The sequence below is a fragment of the Odontesthes bonariensis genome, chromosome 24 (assembly GCF_027942865.1).
Source record: "Odontesthes bonariensis isolate fOdoBon6 chromosome 24, fOdoBon6.hap1, whole genome shotgun sequence".
NCBI classification, from domain to species: domain Eukaryota; kingdom Metazoa; phylum Chordata; class Actinopteri; order Atheriniformes; family Atherinopsidae; genus Odontesthes; species Odontesthes bonariensis.
Genome location: NC_134529.1, coordinates 14,283,035 through 14,298,224, shown reverse-complemented (window position 1 = coordinate 14,298,224; position 15,190 = coordinate 14,283,035). Strand labels below are relative to the sequence as shown.

The window sequence follows — 15,190 nt, the reverse complement described above, 5'->3', positions numbered from 1 at the left end:
TCTCCTATGTAGTTGCTGGAGAATTATTCACATTTAGATATTCCCCCCGAGAAGGGAAAAAAGACTCACCTCCATGAGATTCAATAACATTTTAGATTTAATGAAAGCACAGTATGTATCTGATGATGAAATCAATCTAGATAAATGCAATATGTTACAATACCATTAATTGTTCGCATAGTGTATAAAACTAACAAGACATTTATTATTCATCAATATGTTTTAGATAAGCTTATATCTAAAAGGCTTTAGCTGCATAGTTAATAATACAAAACAAGATGACAAGTCAGTTAAACTAAAATCTTTTCAATCAACTCCTAGATTTTGTCCATAAAAAAATCTGAGCACTCTACATAAATACTGACGTCTTAGGGGCCAAAATGATTAGGACAAGATGACTAATTAGTTAATTGCTATGTGGGAACTTGTGTATCTACTTTACTGTTTAAGATTATAAAAAATTTTGTTTACACATAATAAAACCCCCACCACAAACCACCTCCATAACATGCTCATTCCTCAGATATGGCTTGTACGGAGCGCTAAAAGCTGCTTGTTGTACAAAAGGGGGCCGAGCGGAGGATCCTTGCCTCCCGGCCGATAAGCGTCTTCCTGATGCAGCTGAGCTAACCTTGGAGCTGCTGATAAGCTAGCTGTCTGTTTACATTCCCCTTGGGACACAGACAGCACCCAGGAACAAGACAGAGAGAACGTAGTGGGGTTGTGTGTGTGTGTGCATGTGTTAGGAGTGATACCATAGGAACTCAAGTGGACTGGGTTCTCCCTGTGGTATGCAGCCATATAAGGTAGTGAAGTCAAGATGACCTGAGGAAGCGTGAGTTTGTGCTCGCTCTTCTCTGTGGTGCTGACCGTCTCTCTGGTAGATTATTCACTTGAAATGTTTGTTCCTGTGTGTGTGTGTGTCTTACCTTGTACTGCTAGGCCAGCTAGTCTGATGCAGTGCTCTTCAGTGCATTGTAGGCGTCCATCCAGCACTTCCTTCTTCACCTGCAGGTAATACTGATACCTACAAAAAAAGAAAGGGAGTAGGGTAAGAAGAAAGACTCTAGTAAGAAAACATAAAGGGCATCAGATCTTATCTTTTAAGGGTGACACCAGTGTTGCAAACCAATACAGTTGAAGTGAAGAATCTGACAGAGATCCTTTTTTTTGTTGTTTTGGAGGTTGGGGAGGGGTTGAAAATAACAGGAACCATCAGCAAGAAAAACCTCTTCATATTTCACAGCATTTTCTCACAATATTAGCCTCAGTAGTTACTACTATTGACTCCGCTAGTCAAAGCAAAACAAGGCAAATGTATTTATGTAACAAAATTCAGCAAAGCAATTCAAAGCGCGTTGCAGAGAAATGGAATAAAACAAAATGTTGAATTCCAAGTAAGAAAAAAAGGAAATATGAAAGTGTCGTGAGAATATTAAATCACAGCACTTCAATTCAATTCATTAAATTAATAGAATAGAACAGACTTTATTGTCATTGCACACCAGGGTACAAACGCTGTGGCATAAAAGGAAAGTTTGAGAATTTGATTTAAAAGAAGGAAAAGCTGACGTGGACCTGCAGTTCTCTGGAGGTTTGTGCCACATAGAAGATGCATAAAAACTAATAGCAGCTTTTCAGTGTTTATTTCTAACTGTTGCCATTATGGTTCAAATACTTTGCTGATCCAATACCTTATGGCAAGTTTTGCATGAGTAACAATTCAGAATGGTCATAACGGCACTCGAGATGTCTGCTTCCATTACGATGACTTGTTGAAACTGAATTACAGATCTCAGAGTGGAGTTAAACATAACATAAAATAACATAAAATTAAACGTAAAAAATTCAAATTGTCCAAATCGTGGTTTTTTTAATGTATTTAAAGTTTATTCCAGCAAGTCAACATAAGCTAATAAATGCTAAAATAGTTTCCCAAAGCTGTCCTGTTGAAGAAGAGGTGTCAGTTAATAAAGTTAATAAACAATGACCCTGGTACTGGTAATGGCCCCAAAAAGCCAGACTAGGATTAGTCTGGCTCTACAGAAAAATCTGACTTGGTGGGTGGCAGCAGAGCACTCTTCTTAGCTTTCAGAAACTCAACAGAATTTCGTTGGTGGCTGATGTTATTTTTTCAACCAGCCACACTGTCTCCAAACCCCAATTACACAAAATCGAGTTGGAAAACGTGATGGCCTTATGCTTGACACATTTATCCAAAGAGAGAAGGAGGAGCTTGCGCATTAGCAACTGAAAGATTGCAAACATGGTGACACCACAAAGAGACATATTATTCCGTCTCTGGTCTGTGCAGCAGAACGTGTGCGTCAAGACTGTGCTGGCAACAGCAATGGCCGGTTTGAACAAAGCCAGAGAGGCCTGTTGCAGAAGTGAGGAATGAGTGAATCACCTCCATTTGAAATACCAGTGACTCATTTTTGACTTGAGTGGAATGCCAAATGTATACCAGTAAGAACTAAACAATATGACTGTATAGGTCTGTCATTTTTCAAGGAACAGAAAGCATGTTACATGAAGCTGACACATCAAGTACTGGGTATAATCTTAGGTTGGATCAACACAAGAGAGGAGCTTTGAAATTGCTGTGCAAATGTGAAGCAAACTGGGACTCATTTCACTGTGGTTTTGGGCAGTGGTGGTTTCGCCAAATGTAAGCCGATACGATGACGGTGCTCAAATTGTTGAGCCCGCTTGCAGTCTTCAAAAAAATGTGGTAAAAGTCCCAAAACCAAGAGGCTGAAATACACCAAGCTCCTAAAGTTTCTAAGCTCCCTTTTGTCCACTTTTAGCCATGGTCCAGCTGGATGTTTGTCTTTTGAAGAATGAGGGTGGCCACACAGGAGGAAAGAGAGAACTGTCAGGGTGACCGGGCTCAGCTGCATAAAAACTTGCACGCCGTTTCCTGTTTGCTGCCATGGTGACCAGAGGCCAAGTCTTTCCAATGTGAACTGTGAGACACCTTGTATGATGTACACTCACACACAAGTTAATACACCGACAGGCCGTGCCAGAGTAACCAAACATCTATTTGGACACCACAGTTACACGCTTAGTCACCCACCCATTCCTCCTCTCAGATGCAGGCAGAAAAATAAACTAAATCCGGTGTTAATCTTCTTTCTTCAGCTTTAATTTTACTATCAAAACTTGCTCTCAGTCATCCAGAAAAATTCAGACTCTTCTTTACTTTTCCTCTACCACCTCACATCTTTCAATGTTTCACATTTTCTTCCACAATCTCTCCCCCACTTCATCATGTTCTTTTCTTTTTTGAGCTCCTCTCTGCATACTCCCGGGCCTATAATCGGACCCCGCCCTCCTCCCCTCACCCTGTCATTACGCCTGTTGGCTAAGATGCCATTCCGTTCCCGTGGCAACCCTCTAATTAGTCAACCCCAACCACAGAGGCTGCAGCAAGAGGCGGGGCCTGATGTGGTCAAGAGGGGAGGAGCCTTGTGGGACACAAAACCTTTCAAATGATTGTGGACTTTGTTTTTACAAACTCTCCATGTTTTCCCAGCAATCTCTGTATGGGGTCTGGGGAAATGTTGAGGTTAGCAGTGGTTGGTTCTCATTGTGAGGTTAAATGGTAACAACACGTTGGTGTTTATACACATGCGAGGCCAGCAGTGGTGAGATGGACGGTAAACTGTTGAAATAACTCTGAACAAGTGAAAGCGTGACAGTAAAAAGCAGTAAAAGACTCCAAATGGGAGAGTGCTTTTTTTCACTAAACACATCTTGGAACAGCGGTTCCCATCATTGTAACTTTTAACTCACAAAGCAAACCAACTGACCTAGCCTCCTTTCACCACTGTATACAAGCTGAACATATCTACAAAGTAAAAAAACTTGTTCTTGCCTGATGTTTTAACAACTCCTCCAAGGAAAATCAAGGTTTTATGCTAAAAGTACATACCGTGAGTAAAATAGATGCTAAACACCATGGCCTTTAAGGTTGGACTTCTCTCTTTAATATCAACACATTATCAACCGCTTTTAGTGGAAAGTCTACGATGAGCCTACGAGCGCTGGAGATAAACTTGGTTCAAATTTACATATTCATGGATGTGTTTATTTAAAATAGGGCATAAATGTTTCTATGACAAAATATGGGCATATGAGGCAAGGGACAAGATTTGAAATCCAAGTGATATTGACCGGTTGGGTTTGAGCTCGTTTTGGTAGCATTTATATGAATAACAGACAGTAAAAAGACATGAAGCCCCCTGACTGAAACACAATCTAGAAATCAGTTGTCTGATGACAATTTTATGTTGAATAAACTTATGTAAATGTATTTGTATTCACAGAACAGGAAGTCTTGTACTGGTTGTCTGGAAATCAATTGGCCACAGTAGAGACAAAACTTTACTGAGGAGTCTGTCTGCAAACTGCAAGAGAGGAACATATCCCAAAAAGTCAGTTTTACTTTGTTTTCAACCATCTATGCTTGTAATGTAGCTTCAATGGAGAACACTTTTTATGTGGCCGTCACACAGTGTGTAATCATATTTTCCAACCTTTACAGTTCCATTGATGGAAAATAAAGGAGGGAAACTGCCTAAATGTTAAAAAGGAAAATCTGTTCCAAAATCATTTTGTTTTGTTTGCGTAGGACAAGTCATTTAAACATGTGCAGAAAATCCCCTTAAAAGCAGCAACACAAATTTTTTATCATATTCCTGACTTGCATGCGTGCACCTACAAAAAAAAAAAAAAAAACTGTTATAGTGAAACACACCTGGCATGTGCTGTGTGTCAGAGTGACATCACAATGCTGTAACAGCTGGTGAATATGCATACTTAGACGTGAAGTAGAGCACTCCTTACAGGGAGATTCTTGTGACTTCTATCATTGCAGAGTGCTCTGCTGGCAGTCCAGGCAGCCTCACAGGCACAAAGAGCCCTTTATATGCCCACGCATGTTCAAGCCCCACTCAAAGACATGCTGCCAGATGTCCGAGTGGCCTGGACAACAAGACTGCGAGCATATGTGCATGCATGCATGAATGCGAGTATGTGTGTGCATATGGCCGCCCCCCTCCCCTTCTCCACTCCCACCACCTCTGCAGTGGTGTGACCCTGAACACCCCGTCAGCCCTGTGATGGGTCCAGACGGTTTGTGTGGGAGGCAGGAGGGTTTCACTTTGAAATTTGTTGAATCAGCAAGGGGCACAGCAGTGTACAGCTGTGTGTGTGTGTGTTGGTGATAACTAGCTGAACAAAGCTAGGATTTCAAGGCTGATGGTGCTGGTAGCCTTGGGGGCTGCTAAGGCCAGCTGGCCTCGCTCCGGTCAACAGCTCTCGTTTAGGTTCCTCACTTTCTCTCACTGAGACAGTTTTCTCCTCCTTCATATCAATGACACCCTGGAACAGAAGACTTCGACCACACGCAACTCTGTGAGATCTGCCGCGCATGAGTGCATGATATCTAGTTACAAGTGAGTAACAAATAGGAGGTAGTACAGAAATCAGCTTGATTAAAAGATCAACAATCAATCTGTCAACATGGGACCGATTAATCCTTTAACCGTTACAACATACATAGCGTAAGATGCAGCTGAATTCTATTCAAGCTGCTTTGGAGCAGCCATCAGCATTGGCACATAATAATGTGTTTTAGTGACAGGAGAAAACAAGGGACCGTCGAAAACATTGGCGTCTCCTAGAGAGGTGAGTGTAGATGCTGCTACAGCATCAGTAAGATAAGAACTGGAGAGTATTTCTTTCCAGAAAGAAGAGCAAAAGACAACTCTGACAACCTTTGACAGTAGAAAAGCCATTTGATAGAGAATGATAAAAAAAAAAAAACAATGGTTTGTATGGGAAGTGCTTGGAAACAGCAAAGCCATTTGCAAGAAATACTTGTCAGGTGACTGAATGAACCTCCTGTTTAACATAATTTATCATGGGCAAACTTCAACAAATCTGACAAGCTAACCAATGGAAACCCTCTTTTCCACAGAGAGGAGCCTTTAGCGTTGCTCTTCTATCTTCCATCAGTAAAAGATTTTTCACCCGTTTTGACAACTTCTGCTCCTTTGGACTGATTTCATACCCACAATTCACTCATAAATTCCAAGAGTAACTTGTTGATTGATTTGTACTACAGTACTTTTGCCACAAGTGCACAGCTTGAGCCTAATAAGGATGGATTTGATCCGATCATGATCTTGCACCTTGAAGGGTTTAAAAAATATTCTCCTAAATGTATAACTATATACTATCTGGCTGACATCCTTCTTGTTTACAAAAGTCACATTTCAACACACCTTTTGCTGGATTTAAGGACTTTTTAGATTCCTTCAGTGTTTTTTTATTCTTATTTTGATCTTTGAAGCCATCAGCAGTAGTTAATCTAAATTACAAGAAATCATTCAGATTCCAAAAAGAGGTATTCAGTCCAGAGTTGATTTTTGTTACGGAATATAAATAAGAAAACAATTAAGGAAAAGTGAACAAAATCTTTGATATGCAATTAATTCAAAGATAACTGGAGAAGCAAATTCACTATAAAACATGGTAAACACTCTGATTATGATGCTTTTCTAATAGTGTACAGTGCACAGCTTGACTGTAAGAAAAAAAAGCCTACAGAGATTGATGAGCCCCCTGCTGTGTTAGTTTTCACAGCTGCAAGGAGAGAGGAAGAGAGAGAAGGAAAAACAGATGAATGGATGGACGGGAAGAGGGTGAGATCCAGTATCAGGTTACAGATCAGTCAAACACTGAACTTCAAAGACCCGACCACATAAAAAAGCTCAGATTTCTCAGTAAATTTACAAAGAGATAGTTAGTGTTCTGGCTTTCTAGTTACTGGCAACATATTGTTACAAAGTTTTACCTGCAACTTTCTAGGTCAACGCTACCGAAGAAGCTGTAAGATTTTCTTTGTATTGTACATATTACATTTCTAAAAAAAATAAAAAATGAAAAAAAAATGCAAACATGTAGTGAAGTGTTAAAAAACACGTTCACAGCAGCTCAGACCACATGAATGACAAGGTAAAAAAAACCAAAGCCAAGACTCGCTGCCAAACTTACTTTCTCTGTCCCCACTTGTCTTAATCTCGACCTGTTTTCCCCTCCCTCTGAATCCTGCCCTTCCCGTCTCATTAAACCAGGTGTGTAGAAAAAGAATCTGCCTCACTGGATCCAATCCAGATCCACCAGCAGACAGTAAATTATAAACATCTTTAAAAGACGACTTTCAGTCGTTAAAAGGAAACCCCTGACAGCATAAGAGAGATGAGACATTAGGATTTATTAAAAACCCTTGGCAACATAAAATTTTGAACCTCTTCAAAAAAGGTTGTGGAGATTGTTTTCAACTTCAAGTGGGACGAGGCTTTTAGAAAAGTTGCCTCGGGGACCCTGTATGGCCTTACAATGTGCTGTATTGTAACCAACTCTTCTGACAGGGTTGCAGCTGGCTTCTGAGAGGATTCTTGGGGGAGTGTGTGAGTGTGTCTGTGTGCATATGTTTTGTAAACCAGACATCCCCCCTCTCCCTTTACCCCCAGCACTTCTGCTAGGAGGAATGTGTGGTCCGCCTCCTACGCTGGACGGCTGTGCCAACATTCCTGACAAAGAGAAAAAGAGAAGAAGGGGGAGATCTAGGAGGAGGACGAAGGGACACTAAGAAAGAGAGTGAAAATGTGCAGCCTTAAAGATGAGGAGATCTGCTTTTGATAAAAAGCAGTAAAGGTGACACCATGTACAGGGATTGTGAGAAAGAAAGAGAGGGCTTGAGTAAAAGAGATGACCATTGTTCTCTAAATTGCCCCCATCATAACCTCCGTAACCCAATAACCCTCATACACATTCACATCATAAAAGCCCATAGGGATTCCTGCAATACCACCCTTTAACCAGACTAGATCCTGGTTTCCATATAACAAACATGCAGACTCACTCTCTAAACTCTCCAAACTCTCCAGTCTGCTGCTATCAGACACAGGTTGTTCAAAAACAGAAGATGATTTCATTGCTTCCAGTCTAAGCACACAAACTCATGTCTGGTCCTGCCTTTCAAAAAGTACCAAGGAATTCAACAGCTGAAATGACTGAGAAAAAAAAAAAAAAGATTGATACACACACACACACCTTTAAACCAACTCTTGTGTCAAAATATCAAGCTGCGACCTGCAATCGACCTTTCCCACATCCAGCGAGGCAAGGGCCACAAATTCAGCAGCTTAGTGCAAGGCAGACCTGCAGTGTGCGAGTCTGTGTGTGACAGCGAATGAATCTGAGATGCCTGTCTGTCCGCTACACACTGACCCCTCCATGCACTCCTCACAGCTACCAAACATGCTCATTCACTCTAGTGAACGCGCTCTTGCAGACTACACACTGTGGTCTAAGAAAGCGATGGCTGCTGTCTATAACATCAGTCGTTTGACCGGTCCTCTAGTCTAGTTACAAAAAATCACAATTGGAGAAAAAAAAAAAAAAAAAAAACTTTCACAAATATTACAAAAAATCTTTTGTGTTCACTTGTTTTTGTTTTTCTTCCCGCCATTTTATTTGGCCTTTTTTTCCACAAACAATTACGCAACAAAGCCATTAATGGGAAATGCTGGGAAACACCCTAAGGTTGGATTAAGTAAATGACATCATATTACAAGCCTGATCAATTGTTTCTGGCTCTAAAGAAGGAACATACCAACACGAAGGAAAATAATTACAATGCGTTCAATTGGACGAAAAAAATCCAGAGAACCTCTTATGTTCAGTGCATAGCCAAGGCCATCCCTCTTGGTTTTGTTTCTAGTTAGCAACACCTATGAGCTGTCCTAGCTTTATTACCATTGCTGCCATCTCTGTGAATTTGGAGCTAAATTTAGCAACTTTTTACACACAATAAGCTTTTTTGTTTTTTCTTTCCAAAAAGTGAATGGTGACAAATTTAACGATTCAGTTGTCCATTATCTGTAGGCTGTGTGGTCAAGTGATTGAGAAGCTCGCTCGAGCCAAACGACAAAACACAGCTGCCGCAATACCACAGCTGACAGACATTTATCACTTAGCAAAAATCACTCATGACATTCTGCCATTTCTAACGTTCTCTCTGAAGAATAATCGTATATGTAAGAATAGCATTAATCACTGCTCAGATGTTGTCTTTACCTTGAGAGGATGGTAGTTTTATCAGATGATGCTGTGTTTGTAAAAATCAAGATTTTATTAGAGCCGAGCAGAAGCCTCGTAAAGTTTTAAAATAAACCACGTCCGAAAGCTTGGTCTAAATCAGCTACTTTTCAGTCACAATTTCAGCTTCTCAGAAAAGCACTGTCGCCTAACAGCGAGAGAGTTCCAGTTTTCGATTCCCACCCGGGGCCTTTCTGTGTGGAGTTTGCTTGTTTTGCAATGTTAGGGTAATTGGTAATTGTCCCTAGGAGTGAGTGTGACCGTGTGTGGTTGTTTGTCTCGTTTTGCTCTGTATGATGCGATCCAACGACATTTGGGACTTTTTTTCAGTTAAGTTTTTTCTGCACTTAACTGGAAATAGCTTGCAACACTATTTATCTTATGTTGCAGAACAAAGCATACAACACAGCATACAACCGTCACCTTCTGACAACGCTGCACAGTCTGGTTTATTTCCTCCAAACCAGGAAACAAGAAAAAAAAAAAAAACATATTTATTTATCTTTTTTTTTTGTGACATTTAAACAACCATTCAGCTAAAACTTGGCATTTGAATGAAAACATGGGTCTTGTGTCTATCTGTAACCAAATTTACATATGAAGGAATACATAAAGCTTAAGATGTTAATAAGTAAACGTGCTTCTTGTCTTTGCTAACCAAGCTAAGCTACCCAACTGTAGAACGTCACTTCATAGTAACCCTGCAGAAATGAGAAGAGAACCAGTGCGCTTGTCCAAACTGATCAGACTGTTTCTTTAAATTTTAAGAAAAGAAAATCTATCTTTTGTATTGCTATACAGTGACACCTTGGAAAACCATTGAAAATTGGTACATACAATGTATCCCTTTTAACTAAACAATTCAATTTCCACTTGCACATACACAAATTTGTACAAGTGCATCAGGTATTTGACTGCTTTTGTAAAAGCTTGAAAACCATATGCCTCACATCTTTTCACACTCCTGTATTTTACTCCATTTCACATTTCTTAACATTTCTGCTCCCATGAAACAGAAAGCTCTTACTTTTAGAGACTTAAAGCATCTACCTTCTATGTGGACAGTTTTTATTAAGATGCAAAAATAACAAAAAGTAATTTTTGGAGACTCTACCTGGTGGCTTCTTGCTCCAACCGGGAAACATTTGGAACATAGAACATGACTCCAAAAAAGAGCAACGGCTCATTGCCAAACTTATCCAGCTGCTTCTTGAGGGGTTTCTCAAGTTCCACCCAGCGCTGAGCCGGGGCCTGGGTCTTCCCTTGGAACCAAAGCCCAAAGTAATGGGTCTGCAGAGGATAGAGAAAGAGAGAAAGCGTTATAGTGGTGCTTAAGTCCACTGGAAGGAAAGGAAATATAAGAGGGGAAATTAAACAAATGAGAAACAAAGATGAGTTATGGGAACCAAAAGGAGAAATAAAGCTCAAATAAATGGATCTAAATAAACTACAGAGAGATAAGGGAAATGGAAAGTGGAGGTAAAAAGTGTTACGGGGTTTGTAGAGCAATTGATTGAGCTTAGAAACTGGAACAGAGTTGAGAAATACACTGGGAAACACATAATAAAGAATCAGAGAGCTGATATTACTGAACATGCATTTCTTCATCAAATCTGGTCAAACTTTTGTTATCAGCAAGATAAGGCAATTTAACATAAACAATAAAGTAGATCCATAACAGTTGGATGACAAGTCTGAAAAAATCCAAATGAGCACCCAACTGTGGCTAGTTATTCTAAAAAGAGATGTGTGTTCAAAGTTAAAGTGAAAGGTAGTCGATAAAGATTAAAACTACATTCAGAGAGAATAAACCTGGTCTTTGAAAGAAAATGGTTTCTGTTATTATAGAGGTCAAAACAACAACTGCAAAGGAACAACTCTGACTTAACTCATTTTCTTAACCTTTGGCACTTGTGACATCTCAGCTGTGAGGCAGGTGTTGATATGAGATCGTTCCTCGTCATAGATTTTTTTTTTCTACATATTTCACTGATCAAAACAGACAAGAACAGGTAAACTTGAAAGGGTATTTCCCTGCATAACGTGGGTTACTTTTAAGAAAGATCAGACAGCTACCAAAAACCTGACCTGTATCATAGCTGGTGTGTTACAGAAAGATTTTGTCAACTTGTAAGCTTTTTAATTGCAGCCTTAAACTCCAGATGACATATGGCTATCCATGTAGTTTGGACTAAAAAGCTGACATTTCATTGGCTTTTTGTGCGTTTGACATGTGTGCGTCACTGTTATTACAAAGAGGTAAGCGCACCTGCTTCCTCTGCATGATTTCATTCATCTATAATGAAAATGGCACGGCTCCAGGATGAGCTGCAACACACGGCATTCACAAACGTAAAGACCGTCTCACAGACACGGACACGTAAACAAAGCCCTGAGCTGGTGTGCACTGATGAGGCAGACAGCCGCTCAAGTTGTGGTGTGACACCACCTTATTTATAACATCACTGACACCTGGGAAATACCACAACACTATGCGAGTATGCACTACACCGCCCCTCTCTACGTCGCATTGTTAGCAGCTCCAACAGGCGCAGACACACAGTTGAACACACATTTGTCAACTCAATCCGTCTTCGGGTGAACACTCACAAACCCAGTATGCCTTTCATACACATTTCAAAAGCAATTCTAAAGATAATAAACACAATGCAAAGCTAAAAAAACGTCCCGTCTGTGTTTAACGTAATGACAGCATTTCATCCACCCATTTCCACCACTTTCTCATCCCTCCGTTTTCAAATATAGGCCACTAGTGCCCATGAATGTCCCATAATAGAAAACTGAATGCGTTCCATACAGTTGTGAGCACATACATTTCCATGAATGGTTAAAAAAAAAACAGAGGAGAAAGAGGGGAGGAAGCAGTCAGAGCGAACAGCCAGTAGGGGTTAATTGTGCTAAGGGGATGAGTAGTATCTCTTTCTTCTGCTGTGACAAGAGGACAGAGGTAGCCACGCTTCGTTAGAGACAAACAAGGACCCTGCAGGAGACCGACAGCAGAGGGCAGGGAGACACGCACAAGGTGTCAGGAGAGACGCGTGGCAATCATAGAAGCAAACAAATGTCCAATATCCTATCCAACCAACAGCTGGGGATACATGATAGCTGCTAAATGCTTTAGTCAAAGACAAATATCCAGACGTATGTTTCAAAAGAGCCAAATAACATCTGAGATATTAATAGTAGCATGTAGCAGTGTGACAAAGTACAAGACTAACCTCCCGTAGCTCCAGCCTTTGGGCCACCGCCTCCAGACATTCTTGCCCCGTACTCTCTACTGACAGGGTGCATTCAATCACATTGCTGTCCAGCAGGCGAATCCTTGTTACAAAGTAGTTCTTGCTCAGGACATTGTAGCGCCGTGTGCGCCGTAGCTTCAGCCGGAACGGCATGGCTGGTCAAGGCAGGGTCACGGCTGAGTCAAGGGGTCAAAAGTCACTTGAGAGCAAGCGAGCGATAAGAGGGGTGGGCTGGCTCTATGACCTGGCTGCTGCCCTCCTCACTCTCGCGCGACGCCAGCCACACCACTGGGAGGAGAGATGCACCCAGACAAGGCGCTGGCCCATTCCCAAAGTTGTCCGGAGAGAAGAAGGAGGAGGAGGATGAGGAAGAGGAGGATGACCGGGTCCTGTAAAGAGAGATTAAAGAGAGAACAATGAGTCGATATCATGAAAAAACTGCAGATTTGTTTCAATTTCCTTTCCCGTTTGTGCCCAAAAGACTGTGGCAACTACACGGTGCTCTAATCAGTTAACAGTCTTCATCAAACCTCCCACTCCATATTTCTGAGTCTTATCATCCTGCCTATCTCCCATAAACAAGCAGAAAGAGAGAAACATACTGAGAATTACGAGCAATAACAGAAGCAGCGGTGGGGCTCTGACGCGAACAGAGGCTAGAATGGTACAACAGCAGACGGATTTACCCTATAATTCGGGCAGCTGTGCTCTCTCTAGCCCCATGAGGCCAAGCGTCGGGACAAGCTGGGAGACAGAGGCAGAGATGTAAGGCTATGGATGAATGGAGATCAAACAGCACAGCGCAGACATCCAGTTGAACTCGGCAGCTGGCTCTGAAGAACTAATGGAGCTTCTAAGTCTAATACTCATATCTGTCTGTGTGGGAGGCCTTCCCTTTCCTTTTTATCTCCCCTCTCCCCCTCTCTCTACCCCACAGCAGCACAGTGCCACACATTGTAGCGCAGCAGTGTAGCAGTGTTTAAGATTACACGCATGCAGCGGTGACCTGCGTGCTTTCAAAGACACACTTTTTGCCAACTACTGTCCGAAAACATAAACACAAAAGTAAGAAACTCTTCAAACATAAGTGAATGCATCACACGAATACAAGAAACACACACACACACACACACACACACACACACACACAGTTGAAGTTTCAAGGTTAAGCAAGGTCTTCAGGAAACTCTTTGAACACATCTCTTGATAAATCATCAATTTCTTAGCTTTTCATGTCTGTAATGAGGAAAGACCTTTGAAGTGAGGCAGGACGCCTGACACACAAACAAACACAAAGAGAAGTATTCAGTATAACCACACCTTTAGAAAATCAACTGTACACACATACCACAAAAACACAACCCAAAAAAAAGTAGGGGCTTAAAACTGAGCAATTTCACCATGAATCAGCAGGTAATTACAAAAAATCCTGGTAATCCCAATGGAATCAGTTCACATAGCTAAAAGCGGCGTCATTTTAAGGGTGGTAGCTACTTGGTAACTTTGTTAGACAAGAACTAGTTTTTTTGTTTGTTTGTTTTAAAAAGCTCCGCACCACCTGAGCGCGGAAAGAACACAAATTCAGGAAAAGAGATGGCAAGGGGACGTGTGAAAAGGGGGCTAACAAGAGGTGATAACATTAATTAAGATAAACATTTGAATAGAGAAAGAACTTAAGCAGAATATGTTTAAGTCCTGAAATACAACACAACAAAGCTCCAGTGACAAGCAGAGGAGAAAGAAAGGAAAGGGGTGGGAAATATGAAGCAGAAAGGGAGAAGTAGGAGGAGTAAAGATGGAGGGGATGTGTTCATTCTTGTCCTGTGCTCGAGCAATGTGCTCCTGATAGTCAGCTTGGATCCCAGCCTAGATTCCTTTTTAACCCTGACTGGAAAAACAGAGCACACCTGACACAAATATGCACCACAAGGAGGGACAGAGCGTGTGTGTGTGTGTGTGTGTGTGATAAGGCTGAGCAGGAAAAAGACACAGCAGAGGCAGCTTCTGTCAAGAAGCTGCACAGCCTCCTTGTTTGTTACAGTTTGAACCACGCTTGCTTCTCACTCATCTATTGCAACAGCTGTGCTTTTCTGGGAGCCGTAGCACATTTCTAACGTCTGAATCCCTCAGAGACGGCGCGCAGTAATGTGGCATCATCTAATTTGTGTGTGTTATTGAGTGTTCAAGGCAACACTCAAACATCAAGTGAGAAAGCCGTCACAAGTGAAGCAATTGGGTTACACTTGGTGAATAAATCAGCTTGGCTTTGGGATACGAGACCATCATGACCCCAGTCATCATCTGACCCTTCCCCCTCTGGATCTGATTTGAAGGAAGTGACATCACATGTTGACAGTAAAACTCGTTCCCAAGCACACAAATCAGCAAGATCGCTGTCAACAAGTAGACGGACGCAGACAAACACACAGAGACACAAATAAAGACACATACTTTCACTGTGTAGTGTACAAACATAGACATGCATGAACAGGACACACCGCAAACACATACACCAAGATCACACACCAGGTTCTTAGGAGGTTAGCCAAAGGACCCGGCAGCATTTGGCGAAACTCTAAACTAGTAATCAGTGGCATGGTTTGGGAGTGTGTGGTTGACTGAAGCAGACAGACAGACAGACAATAGTGTGCAATCAAACCAACTCCTCGATGCAAAAAAATAAAATGCTGCAGCAATGCTGCACAGCATTTTCTCCTGACCGTCGTGTTTATTTCCAGCGTGCAAAAACAGCC

General features: G+C 41.5%; 1 protein-coding gene across 3 annotated transcripts in view; it reads right to left on the bottom strand.

Annotated features, from left to right (window-relative positions):
• The window catches only part of LOC142375478 (tyrosine-protein phosphatase non-receptor type 14-like), a 51,712-nt gene that overhangs the window by 15,879 nt on the left and 20,643 nt on the right, over positions 1-15,190 (bottom strand). For 2 of the 3 annotated variants that reach the window (XM_075459505.1, XM_075459503.1), the window contains 3 exons: positions 12,417-12,826; positions 10,292-10,467; positions 930-1,027 (listed from right to left, as the gene is read on the bottom strand). In XM_075459505.1, the coding sequence (XP_075315620.1) occupies positions 930-1,027; positions 10,292-10,467; positions 12,417-12,590 (448 nt within the window). In that variant the 5' untranslated portion in view covers positions 12,591-12,826. Of the gene's footprint in view, positions 1-929; positions 1,028-10,291; positions 10,468-12,416; positions 12,827-13,123; positions 13,307-15,190 lie in introns of those variants that run through there. The other variant, XM_075459504.1, reaches the window with a different exon arrangement.